The following is a 25,374-nucleotide window of genomic DNA, read 5'->3' on the forward strand; positions in this document are numbered from 1 at the left end:
TTTATTATTTGTGCTTTTATTGATATTTATGAACCATTCCATGAGAAATTACTTATTTGCAATATTATGCAGAAATTCACTCCGATCTCTACTGTTAAAGTCTTCTTTACCAAACATAGTTGCCTGAAATTTCACAAGCTCAGTTCTGAGACTTTCCACTGAACACTGAATAACTCCTGCACAGACTTGTATCAACCACTGAAGAGAAGCACTCTGATTGGTCACAATATCCATTGGGTCAAACAAAGGAAAACTCTCTTGCACACATATCACCATGTCTGAAATTTCAATCAGTTTTTTAGTATCAAATTTACTTTCTTCGGACTGACTGAAATCAATCACTTTGGACAATTTCTCCCTCATTTCTTCCTTTTCCTTTCTGCGTTTTCTTTTCCTGCTTTGTGTTAAAGTTTCAGCATTTTCCAGGTCCTCCTGAATGTCTTCATCAGAACTTTCAAAACATGAACTGTAGATGGTGCTGTCGTCTAAGCCACAATTTTCAAGAGCCTTGACAAATGACCTGGGCTGGGTGATGTATTTTAAACTGTAAGACTTGAATGAAACGGTCTCCAGTTCTGTATTTTCAGATATTTCATTGTCGTACTCCCCCATCATATAACCAAGGGGATCCTCCTCGGCATATTCTACGTTAAACAAAAATCCACATGCATATACGTACATGAACAAATGATTACTGTTTAAATTTATGAAATGGATCAGTACTGTAGATTCCTTATTTTACGTATGAATTTTAATATGCGAAATGACTCATAGAGGTCAAATAGTGAGAATGAATTCACATATGGAATGTTCATCAGGAGTTTTTACATGTTATCAGCCACATAAAAATACAGGTAAAAGCGAGTCATTTTACTTTGCCAGTGTTGCTTCTCTCAAAATTATGCAATAAAAAATTCCTCATGTATAATTGGTTATCTACAGTAAATTTCTTGCTTTGGATAAGCTATATCAATTTAATATTTTCTCTTAATGGGGGGGGGGGGGGGGGGGGGGGAGAGAGAGATGTTTAAAATGTAAAATTGTGTTAGATTAAAGAATTCCACAATCTGCATGGGCCTGTCTTGTATGGAAATTAATACAGCAATTCACATTAAAGATTTGTGCTTGCTTACTTGATGACAGAAAATCTCTATCACTTTGAGGCTTGACCTGTTTTTGGTAATTCTTTTGAATTTCCTCTTGAAGTAAATAAACAGGCCTCCTTATAGCTGCTACAGTTTCTTCTTGGTTTATTTTGTTTTCACAGCTACCTAAACAGTATGAAAAAAGATGCCAATAACTCTCTAACCATTGCAAACAATAGATAATACATGTATTTAGACTCGATCAATAGATAAATGATTCAGCTGAACTTCATTAATCAAAGTTGATGGGACTGAGAAAAACTGGAGATACTGAAGGGTTTGTGATATTGAAAGTTAAATTCATAATGAAAACGTAGGTAATAAAAGATTACAGAGCTCACCTCAAGAAATGTTATCTTTAAGCAAGTCCAGTCTCATACCAAATAAAAGTTCTGGTAATGTGCATCCATAGATGCAACATCTACGCAAATTTGGTCTGGATAGGATTTGTACATACCTTGGAATGGACTTGCTCTAAAGTTATTCTGTTCAATAATCTGGAAAATTAAGATTCAGCACCTGAAGCAAGTCTGATAGTTTGCATCCAAAGATGCATCATCTTTGCATGTTTGGTCAGCACTTAGGACTTAAAGTCTTATAGGAACCTGGGAATGAATCTCTTAAAAAAAACCTTTACTCTGGTCAATCATCCAGAAAATGTTGGTCAGATTTAGAATCAAAAGTAATTCTGGTAGCTTTCATCCCTATATAAATCATCCATGCAAGATAAGTCACCATAAGGCTTTTAGTTATATGGGATTAGACCTGCTCCAGAAACTTTAACTTGGTCACTCATCTGTAAAATGTAGGTCAGATCCGGCATCTGAAACAAGTCTGGAAGTGTGCATCCCTAGATGCATTCATCCATGCAAGTTTGATCCATTTAGGGCTTAAACAAAAATGAACTTGCTATAAAAACAAGCCTGTTCACTAATCTAGAAATTGAAGATTAGATTCAGTATATGAAGCAAGTCTGGCAGCTTTCATCCCTACAAAAATCAACAATCAAGTTCGGTAACCATAGGCATTATAATTATTTTAGAACAAGCCTGTCCAAAATCTTTAACCTTTTCACTCATCCATAAAATATAGGTCTGAAACAGATCCAGCATTCGAAGCAAGTCTGGTAGTGTGCATCCCTAGATGCATCACTCCCTGCAAGTTTGGTCCAGGTAGGGCTTATATGTACTTTGGAATGAGACCTGCTCCAAAAACATTAACCTGATTATTCTTATAGAAAATATTGGCTGAAAATGAAGCATCTGAAACCTGAACGGTACAATGAAATGTACTAGATACTAAATTATTTTACAGTATGTAACATATAATATATAACAGCATGTAACATATAACATTACAGTATGTAGATGTAATATATAATATTACAGTATATAAGATATAATATTACAGTATGTAACATATAATATTACTTCTTGCATCCTTGCACATCTTTCTGACGTTTAACTTCAGAGATTTCACTTCTTCCATGTATTTCTGTACATCTTTTATGGACCGAGGGTCACTTTAACAAAGAAATGTACATGTTTCAGTGTTTAATTATGTTCAAAATTTAATCTAAATAGTCATTACATACATTGAAGAAAAGACTTGCAATGTCCTTAAAACTTGGAAGGTTTTAAAAATAATTAACTAAATTTTATTATTTTTCAAACCCACTAGTTCCCAGTTTAACTTTCGAGTAACTGAATTTGGTTATTTTTCAAACCCGCTAGTTCCCAGTTTAACTTTTGAGTAACTGAATTTGGTTATTTTTCAAACCCGCTAGTTCCCAGTTTAACTTGTGAGTATAACAGTTGTACATTTTTTCATGCAGGATTAATTTAAGCTATGTACATGGTCACAGATTATCCATGGAAATTTGTCGCAGCAAATTTAAAGTGATTTAAGGCATAAAATAGCAACCCAAGAAATCTGTGTAATTATTTTACCTGCAGATTAATTTGAAATTTGATTCCACAGAATGGAAACAAGTACAACAAATGACTGAAATAAGTTATTTATATCAATTTACTGTAAAGAAAATAATCTATGAAACTATATTTACTATTTTCAGTTAATAAAAAAAAACCAGGGTCTTTTTTATGCCTCTGACTATGAACAGTGACTCTTTAAGCTAAATATTAAATTTCATCATTCTTTTCTTTGTTTTTTTCTTCACAAATTTTCCACTTACAACTGGTTTGTCAGCACTTTGGAGTATGTCCCACTCAATGAATGTATGCTTGTGTATGATACCCACTGCTCCCAACAAAATAAAGTATGATCTGTACAAAAGTAAACCTCCAGGTATATACATCAATAATTCTGATACAAGAAACATTCTATAAAGAACATTGTGTATCTAGATGTAAGCAAAACAGTAATGTATATATAGAGTCCTATAAACCACAATTAAGAAGGAAATATAGAAAGTCACATGTATATAATCATGGTTTGCATGTTTTAAATTCCAGCCAAAATTACAGTTGTTTTGAATTTCTTACTTGAAATAGTTCTTTTCACATGTATACACAATGTAAATTGCATTTGAAAGAATTAAAGCTACATCTATATACGAGGGCCGTTCAAAAATTACGCGGACTTGTTGCACAGAAAATATATTTGACGACATAATCAAGCAAAAAGTCATAAATAATATATGATCATCAAAATTTCATATCAAAATATTATAAATTGGTATCAATTTCGAGTTATTCAACAGGAACATCTCATGAAGTCATGGCGCAGTAAAACTTTCCACATCACGAGCATTTTAAAAAATGGGAGCTTTCATTTTCTCAATATTTTCCCTCAGTATTTGATACTGTATAGTTTTTGGTTACCTTATCCACTCAGAATAAACATCCATATACCATTTCCGATTCAGCTTAAAAACTATAAAACTATCATTGTATGTTTTAGTTTGTGTTAAACCCCAAAACTGCAGATATTTCTAAAGTAAAGTTTGACATCAGTCGATCTCAATCACATTCTTAACAGCCCAGATCAGTGTTTTGTCGATGAACTTCTTCCATTCCTCCCGTATTGCCTTTTGACTAAGGTCTATCAGTCTAAAATTCTTTTTTACATGTTGTAGAGGTGTGTCGGATATTCCGCTGGTTTACTACATGTGTTATTAGGATTATTCTGGGTCTCTATTGGCATTTTCCCAGCATGATTCATGATTTGATAAAAGTGCGCTGCTCCGTCAAATCACGAGACGTCATTTTTGCAGTTGATTTCGAAGGGGTCACATCGGAGAAAAATTACAATATTTCTGTTAGTACTTCAAATATTATGCCAGAAATCTAAATACTTAATAATAAAACAATAAAAAGAAATTTTAGAAAAAATTGTTGAATAATATAGTAAAAAATGGAAAATAAATGAATAAAATTTTGGATACCGCATGCTTGTTTTTCAACATTTTTGCCGTGCTCCATATATCACCATCAGCAGTATCAAAACGGCAATAATTTTATGAGATATTAAATTAAATCAGAAATTTTTACCAAGAATTTATTGGAATTTTTAAGAAATATGTTCCTGTGAAATTTCAATTCTATATGACGTCTGTAAGAGTAAATAATAGCAGAGCCCGCATAATGTTTGAACGGCCCTCGTACATATCTCTACAAACTTTATTTATTTTAAGTTTTATGAGAACTCACTAAAACCTGGCATTTCCATTAACTTTTTTGCACATTTTGAAAGTTCCCTGCAAAATATAAATTAAAAAAAAAAGTTTTTACACACAAAAGCATTTACAGTCAAACCCTGTTTTCTCAAACTACACAGGGCTGAGATTAATCTTGAATTAGAGATGACAAGGTAAAAAAAAAAAAACATTAAGAAAAAGGGTTGGGACTGCCAAATCTTTTTGACATATCCCTGGTATTTGAGATATTGGTGTTTGAGATAACGAAGTCAACTGTATTACATGTATCTCAGTATCACATCAGCTATGTTTAAAGTATATGAATGAATAAGTAAGAAATTCTTAAACTTAAGAGTGAAAATAAGTCAGGAAGGTTGTCAGGCACAAAAAAAATTATATACAAGTATTACAAAGGAAGATTTACAGAGCATAAGTTACATGTATGTTACAGTGTTAATTACCACTCCATTTTATCATTCAATCCCAGCAACAGTTGTAGTGTTGTAATGATACACATCATGGCGATGACTTCATTATTTACATTACACTCCTCCCCACTTTCAATATTTATGTTGTCAGCTCGCATTAGGTGTAATCTTTGTACAAATCCATGAAGCTCACCTTAAATTCAGTTTAAATTTACAGTTTTACAATAGTGTTTTCTGAATACACTGCATGTTTAAAGATGTATTTAAGAATTGAGCAGAATGACATAGTTCATAGCCAACTCAACAGTATTATACATGTACATGTACAGTAAAACCTGTCTAATACAACACAAAATGGGACAAAACTTTTGTGTCAGAAAAGACAGGGAGCCAGATTGCACAGTGAAAGAACAAAGAATAATATAATGGTGGGAAAGAAAAAACAAAGAGGCCAAAGGGCCTTAACGGTCACCTGAGTACAATACAACAATTTAGAGGATCCACAAACTGATAAATGAAGCTTTGTTGCCCAAAAGCAAGAAAAATAGTATGATTTGCATCAACAAAATAATTGGTTTAGTATCCATCTGTCCCCTATTTATCACTATTACCAAACTGTTAACAAACTGTCTATTTTTTTAACCCCATATTATTACTTCTCACATTGGCCTCTCTTGGCCTTTGAACTGTTGAAGTTCAATTAAAAATGATGTTATTTTTGTCTCAATTTTATTCATCTATTATTTCCAAGTCTACCTGATCATTAAAACTATGAAAGTACTTTTTGTATTATACAATAAATATTCTTGCATAATTCTCTTATTCTATTAAACATTCAAATACATTATTTACAGTGATTTATTATCAAAGGTGAATGGCAAAGGGGAATAACTTTGCTCAGCAGAATATAAGTTAATAGAGCACTGGCCAGGACCAGAACACTTGATTAAATGGTCCAGGTGTTCAAAATTCTGGTAAAAATACCCTTGCATATTAACACTTTTCTCTGTTTGCCTTGAATATGCCAAGAAGCATAGAAAATTTTCAAAGAAATGCATTTTCACTATATATTATTAAATAAATAAAACCCCATCCTTACACCAGAACATCTGACCCATTGGCCATATTAAGCTCACAATTCTGGAATAAGCACCCTTGCTCATCATAACTATACACTTCTTTCTTTGCTTTATAACCAGTCGTAGAAAAAAATATTTTGAAAGAAATTATGCATTTTCACTATATAATCAATAGAGCCCCCCCCCCCCCCCTTCACCATGACCCTGGGGCCATGAATTTCACACATTTGGAAGAGGCATTCTTCCTTATCATAACCATGCACTTTCTTTGTTTGAAAAATACCCAGGAGCAGAGAAGAAAATTTTGAAAGAATTTATGCATTTTCCCTATATAATCAATAGAGCCCCATCCTAACATCAGAACCCCTGACCCTGGGGCCATGAAATTCACAATTTCTGAAAAGGCAGCCATATTCACCATAACTATGTACTTAAATAGTTTATTTAATACCCAGAAGCAGAGAAGATTTTCAATGAATTAATGTATTTTCACTACATAATCAACAGAGCTCCGCCCTAACACCAGAACCCCGACCCTGGGGCCATGAAATTCACAATTTTGAAAGAGGCACTCTTGCTCATCATAACTATGTACTTACTTAGTTTATTTAATACCCAGGAGCAGAGAAGAAGATTTTCAAAGAAATAATGCACTTTAACTATATGGCATCTCCATATGAGTGAAAAATTCTCGAGAGGGGCGTTAAACAACATACAATTAATCAATCAATCTTTTCAGTACACATTATATTAGTCTGTACAAGATTAGTGAGGTTTACATAATTATGTACCTGGTAAATTTAGAAGAACTAAATTCTTGCTGATAAGGATGGATGTTGGAACCGAAACTTCAGCATCATCTTCCTGTAGAAAGTTTAACAACCTTTCAGTTGTTTTGTTGATTTCCTCGACAGTGGGCACCTGAACAAAAAATATTTTTGTGGATTATAATCGGATGAGTAATGGCCAAATCCAATAAACAAAAAATTTATTTTCAAGATAGATGACTATGAATACATATCAAACCAGAAGTTTCTGACAAGACAGTAGCTCTACTGGTATGTATCTATAATAAAGAAGGGTGTACCTGTAGCATAGTCAATGTGTGTACCAAATTCAATTGACTATAGGAAAAGTAATGTTTTGAAAGAATTTTACAGCAATTTCTATTCACAGATAAACATGGCAACATTGATAGTTGAAATTAAAAATTGATACAGAGAATTATTAATCTAAGTATGTTTTACTTACATGTATGTACCAAGTCTTATTGAAATCAGATTTAAACTGTTGTAGCATTTTGAAAAATCATTTTATAGACAGACAGACAGACAGTTGTCTTACTAATGCAAAAGTTCTTCTGGTCTCTGAGTAGTAGAGCTAAAAATTATGGACTATTCTACTTACTTTTGTTGTAAAAGCTTTGTTATCAGCGGAGGAAAATTTCATGTCATTTGGCAGAATCTTGGTGGCCTGCAGATATGGTATATGACCTTGTTTCACCCATCTAAAGTTTGGATAAAACGTTTCAAAATGTCAATACACAAGAGAAACCTATGTGTTTAAGTACATGTACTTATAAGAATACATTAATTTATATAATCTAATTAAAATTATATCCTTTTATAAACTCACATAGATAGCTACTTAAGTTGCTATTTATCTGAGCATATCAATTTAAGGATATCATTTTATTCAAATTCTTAACTAATTCTGATAAGTAAAAAGTTACTTTATTTAAAAATACAATGTATACAAGTCATGTATTTTAAAAACCTTATCAGAGACGTTCTTAATGTGTTGCTACATTTGTTGTTGCAATGCTAAAGGAGGCATTATTTCAACAGAGATTTTCTATAGTTGGTGCTTTAATACAATACAGCACTTGTAGTATTCCAACACTCACCTAACAATATCTGAAGCTGTGACTAGACACTTCATTTTCCTGAGACCAAGGAAACAAAAACACAGAGCCCTGTTCATACTCATCCATTGTATGGTCTTCCTTACACTGTCTTCTTGCTGAGAATACAATATATAAATATACATGTATATTATACGTTTACTCCTTTATACAGTTGATATTGCTCATAGGATATTTTTTTCAAATCCACAGTTGTGACATCACAATGGCTTTTTGCGTGAATTTGATCAAGTCAAATATTATGGATTTACAAAAAAACAGTATAAAACATGATATAGCTATGCGTAAAACATGCGATAAAAAGAATCTCATATGATTTTTTATCCAGAGATTTATATGTTTTTATCCCCTGACCTTGGCAAGGGGATAGAAACACACAAGTTGGATAAAAAAAAAATCATATCTAATCATAAACCATGGTAGATTCTTTATATTACACATATAAAGTTGAACTTGAGTATCTTTAACACTGATAGCTTGAATACCATGGATATATCAATCACTGGTAACTGCACTACAACAATGTATAGACCATTTTACTCATAAGTCATAAACTATCATCAGCCTGCAGATCCTGTATAATCAGAGCAATTTGATGAATTTACAGAAAGAGATAAACTGTTTTAAAATCATGACATCAAAAAGACATCCAATATTTTAAATTCAGGTGGTGGCAATGAAAACAAACACAACATTTTGTTACATTTCATGGTAAATTTGACCAAGACAGAATGGTTTCAGGTAAAAGAATATCTTTGATAACCCTAGCACCTTAACATTAACCCTTTACCCTAACCCTGGCAAAAATAAACATTTGATTTAAAAGTAATATTCTCATCATAATTGCCATCACATGAAGAAAGAATTATTGTCTTATAATTAACACAAATACATGTACTTACATGTATGTAACATTTCATTTCAAACATGTATGTAACATTTCATTTCAAAACTGCTTAAGTTAAAAAAAACTTAGAAGCTGATTCATGGTGTATCAACTGAACCTACAATTATAGTGTATCAATTGTACCTACAATCATAGTGTGTCAATTGTACCTACAATCATAGTGTATCAATTGTACCTACAATCATAGTGTATCATTTGTACATGTACCTACAACCATAGTGTATCAACTGTACCTACAATCATAGTGTATCATTTGTACATGTACCTACAATCATAGTGTATCAATTGTACCTACAATCATAGTGTATCAACTATACCTACAATCATAGTGTATCAATTGTACCTACAATCATAGTGTATCAACTGTACCTACAATCATAGTGTATCAACTGTACCTACAATCATAGTGTATCATTTGTACCTACAATCATAGTGTATCAATTGTACCTACAATCATAGTGTATCAACTGTACCTACAATGATCATAGTGTATCATTTGTACCTACAATTATAGTGTATCAATTGTACCTACAATCATAGTGTATCAATTGTACCTACAATCATAGTGTATCATTTGTACATGTACCTACAATCATAGTGTATCAACTGTACCTACAATTATCATAGTGTATCATTTGTACCTACAATCATAGTGTATCAATTGTACCTACAATCATAGTGTATCAATTGTACCTACAATCATAGTGTATCATTTGTACATGTACCTACAATCATAGTGTATCAATTGTACCTACAATCATAGTGTATCAATTGTACCTACAATCATAGTGTATCATTTGTACATGTACCAATAATCATAGTGTATCAATTGTACCTACAATCATAGAGTATCAATTGTACCTACAATCATAGTGTATCATTTGTACATACCTACAATCATAGTGTATCAACTGTACCTACAATCATAGTGTATCATTTGTACCTACAATCATAGTGTATCAATTGTACCTACAATCATAGTGTATCAATTGTATCTACAATCATAGTGTATCAGTTGTACCTACAATCATAGTGTATCAGTTGTACTTACAATCAGATTGGTTCTGTTTTCCTCCAAGTCCTCCTCTTCCTCAATATCTGAGGACTCTGATGGATTATCCTCCAGAGGATTATCTCCTTCATAGAACTCCTCATTCCTCAAGGCCTCCTTCATTTCCTGTTTCTCCTGTTTCAGAAAAAAAAATTGTTTTAAAATATCAAAGTTTTTAAGAGTGCAGTTATTACATTAAAATTTTAAGTGAAATGGATATATGTACATGTAGCAAAATCATGCTAATAAGAAAGTAATTAAGTTTCTTTCCTTCAAAGTATTGCAAAATAATGAAATATTAATGAATAAAATGAAATATAAATATTCCAGCACTATTTACTCACAACATCAGGGGTTGGGAGCACACTTGTGGTCTTGGGACCCCTAACAAACTACATCCCTATTTTTTTTTGGGGGGGGGGGGAGCAGTTTCTCTCATTGAGAAGCGCTAATCAAATTGGGGTTTTCATCAGTTAACATAACATGTAAGCAGTCAACACCTCAAAGCATGTGTCACAGGTTGTTTGTCTCAAAGAGGGTTGATATGATTTGCAGTTAGCCCTTAATAAAATGAAGGAAGTTTGTCAGAGTCCCATAGTCACTGGTGGACTCCGGATCCTCACACTGATTTGGATTTACTGTCAGTATATGATATCTGGCACACATTTTATATATGTTAAAGAATGTAGTATAAGATTAAGCTTTTGGGAAACCTCAACTTTTATTGCAATGAATCAAATGTTAAATTTTCTCTAACCTGCTTCTGTTTTGATTTCTTAGCAGACATCCCAAATCTTTGGAGATGTGTTTTCCTGTATCTCACAGGTGGAATTACAGGATTTTCTATTGTAGCTGGGTATACTTCCCTACAAATTAAACAGAATATTTTCAAATTCATTATGTCTTTATTATTAATAAGCCCCTAGATGAGTTTTATCTATACAATAATTCAAGTCAAAACTAATTTAAAAAAAAACAAAACATTTTAACATTTATATGATGCAGTAAAACATAGGGAATACAGAAAACATGAAACATCAAAACAACTGCATCATTGAATTTTTCATCCAGTTTGTTTTCTTTTATTGTAGCATGTATCCCACTAAAAATTTTTGTTTTCAAATGTAAAAGGAATTTTTAATATAATCAAAAATAACACTTTCCCAATACTTTTAAAGTAACATTTCATAATCATGAACTCCTTTTTTAACTATTGCTCTAGTATAACTAATACCTCTGCCTTTGATAGCCAGCAAACAAGTCTTTTTGTTTATCTAGATCCTCTGGGAATGCTATTCCAGTGAAGGAGAGATATCTACACCAAAACTTGAAGACAACATTCTGCAAATAGTTACTGATTTATAGTGGGCACTTAAAAGTCCAGTCATAGCAGTACATGTATATGGTATAATCAAAGAAAAGAGTGTATTCAAATGTACTTATACCGGGGGTACGGATGAACTTCGATATCTCTAACACTGATATCTTGAATATTATGGATTCATTGTATGTCCAGGTTATTTGGAAGTCCCAACCACCTTTTTAGCTCTACTGGTCAGAGACCAGAAGAGCTTATGCGATAGTAAGGTGTCCGTCGTCCGTCCGTCTGTCTGTCTGTCTGTCTGTCCGTCTGTAAACAATTTTTCAAAATGCTACTCCTCCTACAGTTTTGGTCTGATTTCAGTATAACTTGGCACACAAGTAGACTACACTAAGATACATAATTCTGTGTATCGGTTTTTGATTTCGATGAACGGTGTTGCCATGGTTACTAAAAATAGAAATTTCTGTGAAAAACATTCAAAATGCTACTCCTCCTACAGTTTTGATCTGATTTCAGTATAACTTGGCGCGCAAGTAGACTATACTAAGATACATAATTCTGTGTATCGGTTTTTGATTTCGATGAACGGTGTTGCCATGGTTACTAAAAATAGAAATTTCTGTGAAATACTTTCAAAATGCTACTCCTCCTACAGTTTTTATCTGATTTCAATATAACTTGGCACACAAGTAGACTATACTAAGATGCATAATTCTGTGTATCGGTTTTTGATTTCGATGAACGATGTTGTCATGGTTACTAAAAATAGAAATTTCTGTGAAATACTTTCAAAATGCTACTCCTCCTACAGTTTTTATCTGATTTCAATATTACTTGGCACACAAGTAGACTATACTAAGATACATAATTCTGTGTATTGGTTTTTGATTTCAATGAACGGTGTTGCCATGGTTACTAAAAATAGAAATTTCTGTGAAAAACATTCAAAATGCTATTCCTCTTACAGTTTTGGTCTGATTTCAGTATAACTTGGCGCGCAAGTAGACTATACTAAGATACATAATTCTGTGTATCGGTTTTTGATTTCGATGAACGGTGTTGCCATGGTTACTAAAAATAGAAATTTCTGTGAAATACTTTCAAAATGCTACTCCTCCTACAGTTTTTATCTGATTTCAATATAACTTGGCACACAAGTAGACTATACTAAGATGCATAATTCTGTGTATCGGTTTTTGATTTCGATGAACGATGTTGTCATGGTTACTAAAAATAGAAATTTCTGTGAAATACTTTCAAAATGCTACTCCTCCTACAGTTTTTATCTGATTTCAATATTACTTGGCACACAAGTAGACTATACTAAGATACATAATTCTGTGTATTGGTTTTTGATTTCAATGAACGGTGTTGCCATGGTTACTAAAAATAGAAATTTCTGTGAAATACTTTCAAAATGCTATTCCTCTTACAGTTTTGGTCTGATTTCAGTATAACTTGGCAAGCAAGTAGACTACACTAAGATACATAATTCTTTATATTGATTTTCTGATTTTGATGAACATTGTTGCCATGGTTACTAAAAATAGAAATTTCCTTGAAATAACTTCAAAATGCTACCCCTACAGTTTTGGTCTGATTTTAGTATTACTTAGCTCACAAGTAAACTACATTAAGATACATTATTCTCTGTACCAGTTTCGGATTTTGATGAACAGTGTTGCCATGGTTACTTAAAATAGAAATTTCCTTGAAATACCTTCAAAATGCTACTCCTCCTACAGTTTTGGTCTAATTTTAGTATAACTTAGCACACAATTAGACTACACTAAGATACATAATTCTCTGTACCAGTTTTGGATTTCAATGAACGATGTTGCCATGGTTACTAAAAGTAGAAATTTCTTGAAATACTTTCAAAACGCTACTCCTCCTACATTTTTTGTCTGATTTCAGTATAATGTGGCATACAAGTAGACTACAGAGATACATAATTGGTGTTATTGTTTTTTGATTTTTGTTGAATGATGTTGCCATGGTTACTTAAATCAAAATTTCTGTAAAATTGTTTTAAATGGGTACTCCTCCTACAGTTTTAGTCTGATATAATAATAAATCTTGCCACAAAAGAGACTAAACCAAGGATCATTATTCTGTTTATTGCTGTTGCAAAGTTTCAAGTCAAAGTGCTACTTTTATCTTCCTTTATAAATACAACCAGTAGAGCTACAGTCTCATCAGAGACTTCTGGTTTTAAAGTATTTTACCCTTGATATCTTGAATCCTCAGATTTCTCAAAGTTTTTTCTCAGTCCCATCCAGTTCGAGATAATGAGGTTTAACCGTATATAAAGACCAAGTAACTGATCATTGTCTTGTCAATATAATTTTAAAATAATAAATAACTTATTTTAAATCTGATATTCACTATAGTATCCATTAATTGACAATATAAGGTGCTATGTTACTTACTAGAGTATTGAAATAAAAAATAATTTTCATACTTTCAATGCAGGATCAGCACCAAGTTTTATCAGGGATTTAACCTGTTCTTTGATAATCTTCTGGAAAGCTTCATAAGTGTGCCATGGACGACCTAGATCTTTTTCTACAACAATATATGGATGTACAGAACATGCTTAATGATGGCCACAACTATGCTGAATTAAGACTTTAATGTTGTGGAAAATATGATTTTCATGGTCCAAATAACATAGCGGACAAGTGTATTGATTTTGTGGAAATTTTTGGTTTTGTTACCCTGTATAAAAATGCAAAACATCAATTTACAAGAGGCCCATGGGCCACATCGCTCACCTGAGCACACTGGCTTGGCAAAAGCACAAATCAGTTCAGTATTGAAAATATTACCGGGGGGGGGGGGGGGGGGGGGGGGGTATTATATATATATTTTTAAAAAAAAAATTTCCATATATTCCTTTGTAAAAATTTGATCCCCCATTGTGGCTCCTCCCTATCCCAGGGGTCATCATTTGAACAAACTTAATCTACACTACCTGAGGATGCTTCCATATAAATATGACTAAACATAGCTTTTCTGTTCTTGAGAAGTAATATTTTTTCTATATGTTCTTATGTAAAAGTTTTGATCCCGCATTGTGGCCCGACCCTATCCCCGGGGGTCATCATTTGAACAAACTTGAATCTACACTACCTGAGGATGCTTCCATATCAAAATGACTAATCATGGCTTTGCAGTTCTTAAGAAGATATTTTCCTATATATTTCTATTTAAATAAGACTTTGATCCTCCATTGTGGCCCCACCCTACCCCCAGGGGTCATGATTTGAACAAAATAGAACCTACCAAACATGCGGATGCTTCCATATAAATATGACTCATCATGGCTTTGCTGTTCCTGAGAAAAGATTTTTTAAAGGTTTTTTCATATATATTTCTATGTAAAACTCTGATCCTCAGAGTGGCCCCGCCCTACCCCCAGGGGTCATGATTTGAATAAATTTGAATCTACACTACCTGAAGATGCTTCCATATTAATATGACCAATCAGGGCATTGTTGTTTCTGAGAAGAAGATTTTTAAAGATTTTTCCTATATATTTCTATAGAAAACTTTGATCCTCCAGTTGTGGCCCCGCCCTACCCCTGGGGGTCATGATTTGAACAAATTTGAATTTACACTACCTGAGGATGCTTCCATATAAATATGACTCATCATGGCTTTGCTGTTCTTGAGAAGAAGATTTTTTTTTAAGGTTTTTCCTATATATTTCTATATAAAACTTTGATCCTCCATTGTGGCCCCGCCCTACCCCTGGGGGTCATGATTAGAACAAACTTGAATTTACACTACTGAGGATGCTTCCATATAAATATGACTCATCAAGGCTTTGCTGTTCTTGAGAAGAAGATTTTTAAAGGTTTTTCCTATATATTTCTATGTAAAACTTTGATCCTCCATTGTGGCCCCGCCCTACCCCCGGGGGTCATGATTTGAACAAACTTGAATCTACACTACCTGAGGATGCTTCCATATGAGTTTCATCTTTCCTGGCACTGTGGTTCTTGAGAAGAAGATTTTTAAAAGATGCTTTTAATTTTTCACAAATTCTTTATTATCTCCCCTTGAAAGAGGGCGTGGCCCTTCATTTGAACAAACTTGAATCCCCTTTACCCATGGATACTCTGTGCCAAGTTTGGTTGAAATTGGCCCAGTAGTTTTGGAGAAGAAGATGAAATAGTGAAAAGTTTACCACGACAACAACAACACCGCCGCCGCCGCCAACGACGACAGACAACGGACAAATTTTGATCAGAAAAGCTCACTTGAGCCTTCGGCTCAGGTGAGCTAAAAAAAAAGACTGCAAGTGCTAGAATCAACATATACACAATAAAATTATTCTTTCATAATAGTATTTCACATAAAAATATATATACAAATGTAACACTAGGCACTAGCTTTAGAAAGCTGTTGATCAACACGATCCCTTAAAAATGCTTTTGTATATTTCTTGTCATGAATTTTAAAAACATGATGTTTGAATAATTGAACAGATACTTTATACTTATTTTACCTTTATCTTCTCTTTTTGATTTAGACTGGCTTTTTGATGATTTAATCTCCAGTGTATTTGATGGACGAGGCGCAAATTCATCCTCAATCTCTTCTACTCGGAAGGCCTGAATTCAATAGTAATCACTTACTAAACATAAATGCTAAAAACAATAATTTTTCCTTACATGTATTTATGTGGGTTCACTTTTGACTACTTAATCATCTTGCATTGACCATGACCTTATAAAGAGATCTGGTTAGCTATTAGAATCTTTATAGGAAGGAGTGGATCAGCGATAGATAAGTAAGGGAAGGGAACAGGGCGTTCCGCAAGGACCCTGAATTCGTAAAACCCCGAATTCCCAGGAATGCCAAATGGGCTTATCACGTGATATATTCAGTGTATATATAAGACCATCAAAGCTCGATTGAGACAGTCACAGATAAAGTTACACTTATGGTAGCAGCAGTAGAAGACATCCAGTGAGAAGATCACTATGCAACAGTCTACAAGAGTGTTGTGTAAGCAGGCAGTCTTTGTTTATCTAGAAGTAACCTGTCGCTTCTGGTACGCGTGGCATGCCGGTGCTTTGGTTGCTTCTGTGGGCATTTCAGGAAGTCGCTCCAGTGTTAGAAGCCTCATTGATTAGGAGGCAGTTCATTTAATTATTTTGTTTACCTGCGTGCTAGGGAAGCACCCAATATATGTATATAGTATCAATGTTATTGTAAATAAGTTCATATCCTGCAATCAAATACCTCTGCAAGCTATCTGAGGGGGGCCTAGACCCAGAGGAAAATTATACTATGTTTGAAGGCAAACACATTACAGGAGCAATCTTCAAGAACTGTCTTTGAGATCAAGTCAATGGCCACTTTCACTCTGGAGATTACAAAATTTCTCGAAGACAGAAGTGCGCACAATAGAACAGACTGTCTGTGTGAGATGACAAATCTGAACTCCTTCAAGGTTGCCCTACACCATCATATAAAAATTATAGGTAGAACATTACACTAAAAGATCATTTCTCCCAGTACTTATGCTGTTCTGCAAGGTTACACCAAAATCTACATGAACACTACCAGGTCCAGTACAATCAGTACATTTAGCTACATAGCTAAAATTACCAACTGTAGCTTTATTTACTTACCTCAGGTAGCTTTATTTAGCTTTCAAGGCAACTTTTCACAATTTTGCTTTTTATTTTAAAAATACAAAATCGCAAGTAAAAGTCTACTAATATTTATTCTAGGTATTATTTAGAAAACAATCCAAAGCAGAGATAGTTTTAACATAGCTGCAGATCTGTAGCTCGCTGGTCTGAAAAAAAATTGGGATGGACAGAGAGCAACAGTGCAACCCATTGAAAAAATGTGTATACATGTACATGTACTTATTGCGCACAAAAAAATGTGCTGTTTCACGATTTATTTCTCCACATATACAGTCAGGGGTGAGACTGAAATCCATCATATTTCAAAATGATTGATAATGGTATTTTCTACTAACTACATTACTGTACATGTTTTTATTATTTTTGTAAATGACTTGTTTTCATCATATTTCCATTCCCAAGTTAATTCTTCCAACCCATTTACTACAATAATAAGATAAAGTACACTATCCTGCCATGGACCAATGTGTAGAGAAACATCTACACTAGAGAAACATCTTGACAAACAACTGAAACCAAAATAAATTAGTGCGCCCAGTAAAACTAATGAGATAATTAAGTTCGCCCAGACCTAACAATTTGATAAAAAAAAAATTATGAAATACAGTCATATTTATTATTAGAAGTAACTGTATATTTTAAAATAAACTCCAAATAGTTATGACTGTTTTTCATCGTTTTTCTAAAAAATGATGAATTTTAGTCATTATTAAAAATCAATTTTATGACTAGAAATCATCATTTTTAAAAATCAAAGTACTGAAAGTACTGGGAAGCGCTAAGTAATGTTTGCAATTTGAAACTCGTCAGATTTATTTTGAATTTAAATTGTCTGTTGTATTGGAATAAGTAATATGTTGACAGTGCAACCGCTGTTGATACATATTCACTTTAAAATAAAACTTGTATCCGCCTCTTTAAACCGCACGAGGATAGATTTGAAGATTCGAGACTGTGTCATCACATGATGTCTTTAAATGTCGTTATTTAACAAAGCGAGTGAAATCTATTATACATTTTCATCAAAGTAAGTCTTATCGCACACAAAAAGGAGCAATACTACAGTTATGGAAAAAAGTCTATTTGTGTTAAATGGCATTTCCAGAAGTTATTACGGAAAAACGTTAATTTGGCGCAATGTGCACAATCCAAATTTACTCTTCGACCCGGCGTTCCTTTAAGAGTTAGTTTAAGTGAGTTATGAGCAGCACTCGATTGTAGTTTGTTTTTTTTTTTTCCCACAAAGGAATCGAAGTAAAGACCGGTCCTTTGGGTGAGACTGTATAAACTGTCAGGTTCCGTGTCACAGTAGGTGTTAGTACAAAAAAGATCCTCACTGCTCAAAGGCCATAAGTGCCGACCATAGGTCTAAATTCAGTCAAGTGGTGTAGTTTCAATATGAGTGAAAAATTCTCGAAAAGACATTACACAAAAAAAGAGAAAAAATTATAGAAAATTCGAGCCCATTATAGTTTGCTAAACTTCAAATTAAAATGGCTTAATCACAATACTTTGTATCAGTAAAGTATCTATAAAAATACTAGAAATCTGACCAGTCAGCACGGGCCCCGCCGAGGGGTAGAAATACATGTATAAGGGTGCAGATTAGGGGATGAGAATTTTACTTAATTACAAAAGTTTAAAAATATATAAAGAAGAATAAGCAACAGCATTTGCTAAATATCCAACAACCTGTAAATAGTTTCCTTGTATTTACATAACGCAGTAAAAAACATCATATCTATAATAACTCAATTAAATGTATATTTAAAGAAGAATGAAGCATGTGTTTTCTAAAATGCCAGCCTTCAGTGAATGCAAATATCACCCAGGCTTGACCTTAACTTCAAAACAAACATCAGTTGCAGATAAAGGTGTTAATCAAACTTAAAGTGACAGAAAGATACATGTAACTCTCTAAAATTTTCTGCAAGCAGCAAGATAATCAATCCCAGGGATTAATTATACTGCTCTCTCACTCTTTTCTTCTAAGTTTACAATAAGAACGTTTTCAGCAATGATAGAGTGAGGTTATTATCTGAATACCTGTTAAAATAAATAGTATGCTTGAATTTACATAATGCAGAAAAAAAAAGAAAGAAAAAAAAAATAATAAAAAAGATATCTTTATCTATATCTTGTTTTTAGAATTCAGTAAAATCATAACTCATTGTGTATTTTACCAAAAAAAAGTATGAACATTATTTAAATCCACATTTCAGAGAATGTAAACATCACTCAGAATTGACCTTAACTTCAAAACAAACTTCATTTGCAAAAGAAGTGTTAATTAATCTCAATGTAGCAGATAAAAATAAATGCTTTGGATTTTCTTCAAGAGGAAAGTTAATTAATCCCAAGAGACTCATTGCAGCCTTTCCTAGTTTACAATAGGAACATTCTCAGCAGTTATCTCTCTTTGCCATTCACTCTTATATAAAGTTAAGGAATCTACCCCACCACCCCAGCTCCAAACCGGATGACATAGAGAACCAAACTTAGCATCAAAATATGTCTTACTGCCTATTCAACCAACATACAAAATTTGAAGTTAATTGGTCAACCCTAAAAAAAGTTATTAGAAAAAAACAGAAAATTTGTGGACGGAAGAATGACAGACGGACAGACAGACAGCTAGACAGACGGACAGACAGATAGAGTGATTACTATAGGGCACCCGCAAATCCTTGCGGGGCCCTAATAAAAAGACAATTACATATAGTTTGTCTTAAATTTTGTTAACATGGTCAATGTTAGGCAAAATATTTTAAGAGCACTTCTTTCTCCTGTGTCTTAAAAGAGTCTTTGATAAGCTTTTAAAACACCCACAGTGATGAATATTGCGGTGTATTCAACCATAGGCGCTTGGTTTCAGGATTGTATATTTTGTGTATTATGTGTTTTCCTAGGTGGGTCTGAATACTTTTTTTAAAATAAAAATGTCGATGTTAGTAGGACTTTTAAAATTATATATAATATTTCTGTATATAAAAAGTTGAAAGGTTCGACACTCGTATTCTTGGATGCCTGGGGTGCTCTCAGTTTACACTTACAGTGTAGTTATTTTCAACATCTACCATTCTTCATCGCCCTTGGAGTCCATAAAATTTAGTTTTGCGTATAAATTGCAAGCAATGGGGGGGGGGGGGGGGGTCGACGAGTTTTCCAACAAAATCCAGACTATACACATAGCTATACATTATACATTCGCTTGAAAATGTATATTTTGATCAATTTTGAACACAAGAAAATGTCGCTGATATATTCCTCTCATTTATGTGCCACATTGACAGCTAAAAATGTCCTGGTGATAATTTTTAACAATAAATGCATTCCGTGTTCATGAGTGTTTCAGATTGAAGATTGGCTATTGACTGTGATTTTATTTGTAAGAAGTGCACTCAAAAATACATGTTATTTTTTACTGCTTCGATAAAATAATTCCTAATTGATAAAATATTTATTAAAGTTAAGAATAAAAGATCTTAAAACTACTAAATATTTTGTCTGAATTGTTTTTAGTATATTTCATTTTTTGCATATTCATAAACGAGTTATAAATTTATGATTCTATAGAAAGGATTTTATAAGAAGTACATTCAATGGCGTCCTGATAGGAATAAAATTTCCACAGCACTGGTGTGTTCGGTGAAACAGAATTCTGAAAATAATTAAGGTTTTGCATTTTTCGCCATATCTTGCGCACTGCACACTTTTGTCATAAATATTTCCGAGAAATTAGTTTTCATTTATAAATCTTCATGCCCTACATGTACGTACAGCCGCAAACTGCCTTTCCTTGCGAATTATTTACATAATTTTTGAGGTCCGTGTTTGCTCTGCTCCTATTTTGTAACGTTTAATGGACGTTGAGCTCGAATACGGCTCGTTATCTCCCCATATTTCATAATATTTTTTTATCTGTGTTACACGTATAGATTACAACACGAGTACAGACAGTCCATGACTGCATTCCAGACTGTTATTAATTGATACTGAGATGCGACACTCAGCATCATTGAACAGTGTGCAAGGATGATAATAAAAAGACATGTTTTTAGTTACATTGTCCGAAATAAGGGTCTAGAAGAAGAAATATTAGTTAATATGGATATGAATTATACAGAACGTAAGTACATTGTAAATCAATTTTCTGAGTTTTAAAAATATGTACGTATTCAACCACTGCATTACATGACCTATTATGAGCCTTTTTTAAGACATTTGCACCAAAGATGTTTTTTTTCATAACTTTTTCGAAGTAACACTGTAGTAACTGTTATATGTTAAACAAGTGGTGTGTGCCTACATAATTTTTAAATGAACTACAATGTAAAGAGATAAGAACCGCCCCCATCCACTAGGAGCGGATTTCATACTCTCTATCTCTCTTATTGACACCTATAATTAGGACTGTGCGTAACGCAGTACTTGAACAAAATAGCCGAAAAAGAGTCGGGGATTTCCAGTTCGATATTTTTAGAAGAGTCAGTGGAGTTATCTAACTTGTTTAGTGGCGCTGGATCGCAAACGGAAGTTAGTATTAAGATGCCAGTAAGCGCTTTGCGCTGCGCTTAATGATGAATTTTAGTCTCGCCCCTGACTGATATATAAACTAACATCTCAAAATATCACAAGCTGTGTGTTCCTAACATATTTTTTCACTACTTCCACAAAAAAACATTTCCCCAAACCGTTGTAAACAGCCCTCCTGGGCCTGAATTTGAGACCATCAAAAATTTCGCATATTTATACTGCCATCTTGGGTGGCAAGACAATTCGGTCCAACATGCTTTGTACATGACTTGTACATACAGTTTTGTTGTGGAAGTGGTAAAACAATATGTTAGGAACAGACAGTTAGTAATATTTTTAAATATACTGAGAAATAAATCACAGTTAGTAATATCTTTAAATATACTGAGAAATAAATCGAGAAATAGCGCTCTTTTTGTGCACAATAAATACACACTTTTTTAAATGGGTGGCACTGTAAGCTCTCTGGTCATCCATCCCAATTTTTTCAGACCAGTGAGCTACAGATCTGCAGCTAGTTTTAACACTGCAACATTTGAACACTCTTTAAGGAAAAGATGTATTTCCATTGTTTGGGTAACTGTACACCATCTTGTGTGTGATGAGGCATGGATAAGTATGATTACTTCACATTGTGCTCATGTTGACCAGAACTGGTTTTCTTTGTTATTTCATTCAAGAAGTAACTCTTTGATCACAAATTAACTGTTGTATATAGCCTCAAAACTTTTAGAACTTTGATTGCAATTGCACAGAAAAAGACATCTCCAAGAGTGATTTTTTCATGAATTGTTTTCAGATGAGTTCATAGTTGAAGATTATCACTGCATCAAAGTGCAATTTTCTGCGCTTTCTGGGGAAAATACCAATTTAAGAAATAAGTGTGGTTTAGTAGCTAAATTAAGCTACTTCAGGTAGGTAAATAAAGTTATGTAGGTAATTCAAGCTACGTAGCTAAATCTAGTGATTGTACCTTGGAGACCTGACTACAAAGAGCTAGCTACTTCAGGTAGGTAAATAAAGCTATGTAGGTAATTCAAGCTACGTAGTTAAATCTAGTGATTGACCTGATCTGACTACAAATAGCTCAAAATATAGCGACGGAAAAGCAACAGGCAATAATTCTAATATTTGCTAAATTTGTGTTGTCAAAAAATGGCGTGAAAAATAAACGATCGGGTGGTCGTGTGTTACGGACTGATACAGTAAGGCGACGACATATACAGTCGCAAAAGTTTTTCGGAAACCTTTTTGAAGTATTACTGCAAGTGTTTATGGATGAACATAAATAATTTGCATCATTTCAGCGGGAAAAAAAATAATAATGAAATATTCGTTTCAAGAGAAAAAATTGAATTTCAGAATATACACCAAGAAAACCTAATTTTTATAAAACAGAAAAGTACTTTCTATGAGAATTTAATCTAAAAATAATTTTAAATCCTTGTATTCAACACCAAATCACGTTTGATCACATGGACTATTTTTGGCGGACAGGGTTATTTGCCCTTTGCTGTCATTAAGGAAAACGAAAGCATGAGGGGTTTGTAGGATTTTAGTAAATTGCGATGTGCCAAATGGTCATAACATCATGTGAATGTCTTGCTTTCAACAATTTAGTTTATTTTGACTTTGTAAGGTGACGTACGAAGATGAGGGTTATATTCAGCATAACATTTCAGTGTCTGCTTTTCATAGGCTAAAATAATTGTATTAAAAATTGGAGAAAGTTTTCTAAATACACTCACAGAAACTATAACTTACTTGGTAGTTCCATTTATCATTAACCCCCCTCCCCCTTCAAGCCAAGCCAACTCAACAACCCTTAAGTTATAAATTCATCTGTAACTAGATCAATTTGTTTTACTTCATAAAAATAATTCATCAATACTTCAAATAAAATTTAGAGAAATGACATTACAATCAAGCAGAACTTTGTACATTACATCTTACTGAGAGAAACAACATCTGTAATGTATAAGTAGGTTAAGTGAGAAATTATTGGATTGAGAATTGGGTCATTTAACTTCTTTAACATAAATATTCCAATACATAAATTTATGGATGACGATAAAACATATCTTCATTTTGTGCCTCATGCAATACTCTCTTGAATAATTATAATGTATAGCCAGTTTAGCTTTTCTTGTTACTTTCTAATACTAAAATAAAATGTGTGCGAGTTTGATGTGTATGTAAAAAATTGTGGATTATTAACTTTTATTTTACTTGCTGAGGCTTTAGTTATGATGCAATTACAGAATTTCTGATCATGATATTAAGTTTCATAACTTTAAACCTATCCTTTCTCTTTATCAAAGTAATCATTATTTGTGAAAAACATCTTGTTCCCATAGTAAGAATTCTATTCCTAAATTTTTATTGTGTATATACCCCCTCCCTTTTTCAGGGGGGGGGGGGGTATTTTTTTTTAATAATTTTTTTGGCAATTCTGATGCTGAATTTACAAAGAAATCTAGCTGGAGAAATATTAAGTTTTTGATATTGATATTTCTCATACTTTTTATCTAGCAAAGAATGAAAAAGATAAAGTGTTACCACATTTCGAATTCTGGCAAACCATATAATATTTGTTTTTCATGTGATTATATACACTGGAAAACAATTTAAATACATATTTTTTGTTTATATAATTGTCTTAAGGTCAAGATCTAGTAAATGACTTCAGACTAACTTTTTGGTGCTAGATCCATTATGACGTCATAATCAATTTTAACTTTCTTTTTCCCATACTTTACGGCTCTAGTAGAATTTTGTAGAAAATAAAGTATTTTCATGGAATTCAATTTGAAATCATGTGAAAAGTAATCCCAATACCTATATTCAATTTGCTATTATTTTAAAGAAGAGGCCAAGAACATACATATTACCGTTTTCTGAGAGACTGTAGGCAATCTGGATATATTTCTTTGTCTGATATGGAAAAAAAAACTCCCGTATTCATGACTGGTTTTCTTAATTTTCCATTGAAAATGACAGTTTAAAATATGATTTTTCGTCTTGTTCATCTACAAATTATGCCCCGCAACACCTTATTTGACCAAGCTAAAGTTATAAAGCATCATTAAAGGAATTTATTTCTCAAATTTGAGAAATCTGTAGGCACCTTTCATTTACTAGATCTTGACCTTAAAGCACTTTGCATTAAATAAAGAATTGTAGCTAAGTAGGTTTTGTCTCTTTGATTTTTTTTAAAAAATGGCAACACTTTTTGGTTCAAGATGTGAAAAAATGAAAAACAAAAAATAATCATAACTTTTTTATTCTTCAACCAATTTCAAAAAATTAAGCTGTTTTGGAAATGGTTTTGAAGGCTCTTAAATATAAAGTGTTGCTTTTTAAATTAAGAAGTGCTTTTAAAAATCATGTTCCATAGCTACAAAATAGTCAAATTCAAAACGCATCTTGGTGATTGTTTAAAGACGATACCTGAGATTGTGTTTGGCAAGTGGTGCAGTAGAAAAACCCATCAATCTCCTCATAGTCCTCGCCATCACATGTTTCACAAACAGGCATGGCGATGATCCTTCTAGTTCTAAATTATTCTACACCGTCTTCTCACCGGATATAGCAATGTTGCAACTAATAAAAAGTAAACACTTTCTGGGCGAACTTGATTTACGTACACC

The 25,374-nt window shown here is 33.0% G+C and overlaps 1 protein-coding gene across 1 annotated transcript; it reads right to left on the reverse strand.

Annotated features, from left to right (window-relative positions):
* Positions 1-25,374, reverse strand: LOC133180939 (TATA box-binding protein-associated factor RNA polymerase I subunit B-like). The gene is made up of 15 exons (XM_061315408.1): positions 25,175-25,374; positions 16,033-16,138; positions 13,981-14,084; positions 11,427-11,533; positions 10,950-11,058; positions 10,193-10,327; positions 8,217-8,332; positions 7,718-7,817; positions 7,102-7,231; positions 5,265-5,424; positions 4,817-4,863; positions 3,340-3,430; positions 2,576-2,667; positions 1,134-1,271; positions 1-644 (listed from the first exon to the last, which is right to left on the reverse strand). Exons 1-15 carry the CDS (start codon positions 25,259-25,261, stop codon positions 49-51), a joined length of 2,118 nt encoding a protein of 705 aa, XP_061171392.1. The 5' UTR covers positions 25,262-25,374; the 3' UTR covers positions 1-48.

This window comes from Saccostrea echinata, unplaced genomic scaffold (genome assembly GCF_033153115.1).
Source record: "Saccostrea echinata isolate AGI-Se365-2 ecotype Australia unplaced genomic scaffold, CSIRO_AGI_Sech_v1 ptg000008l, whole genome shotgun sequence".
NCBI lineage: Eukaryota > Metazoa > Mollusca > Bivalvia > Ostreida > Ostreidae > Saccostrea > Saccostrea echinata.

What these genes read in the sequence shown, in the direction of transcription:
- LOC133180939 (XM_061315408.1), bottom strand. Translation starts at nt 25,261, where the DNA reads ATGCCTGTTTGTGAAACATGTGATGGCGAGGACTATGAGGAGATTGAT. An exon ending in AGTTCTTCTAAATTTACCAG is followed by an intron (nt 5,425 to 7,101) that starts GTACATAATTAT and finishes ACTGAATTTAAG; the next exon opens with GTGAGCTTCATGGATTTGTA. An exon ending in TTGAATGATAAAATGGAGTG is followed by an intron (nt 4,864 to 5,264) that starts GTAATTAACACT and finishes TATATTTTGCAG; the next exon opens with GGAACTTTCAAAATGTGCAA.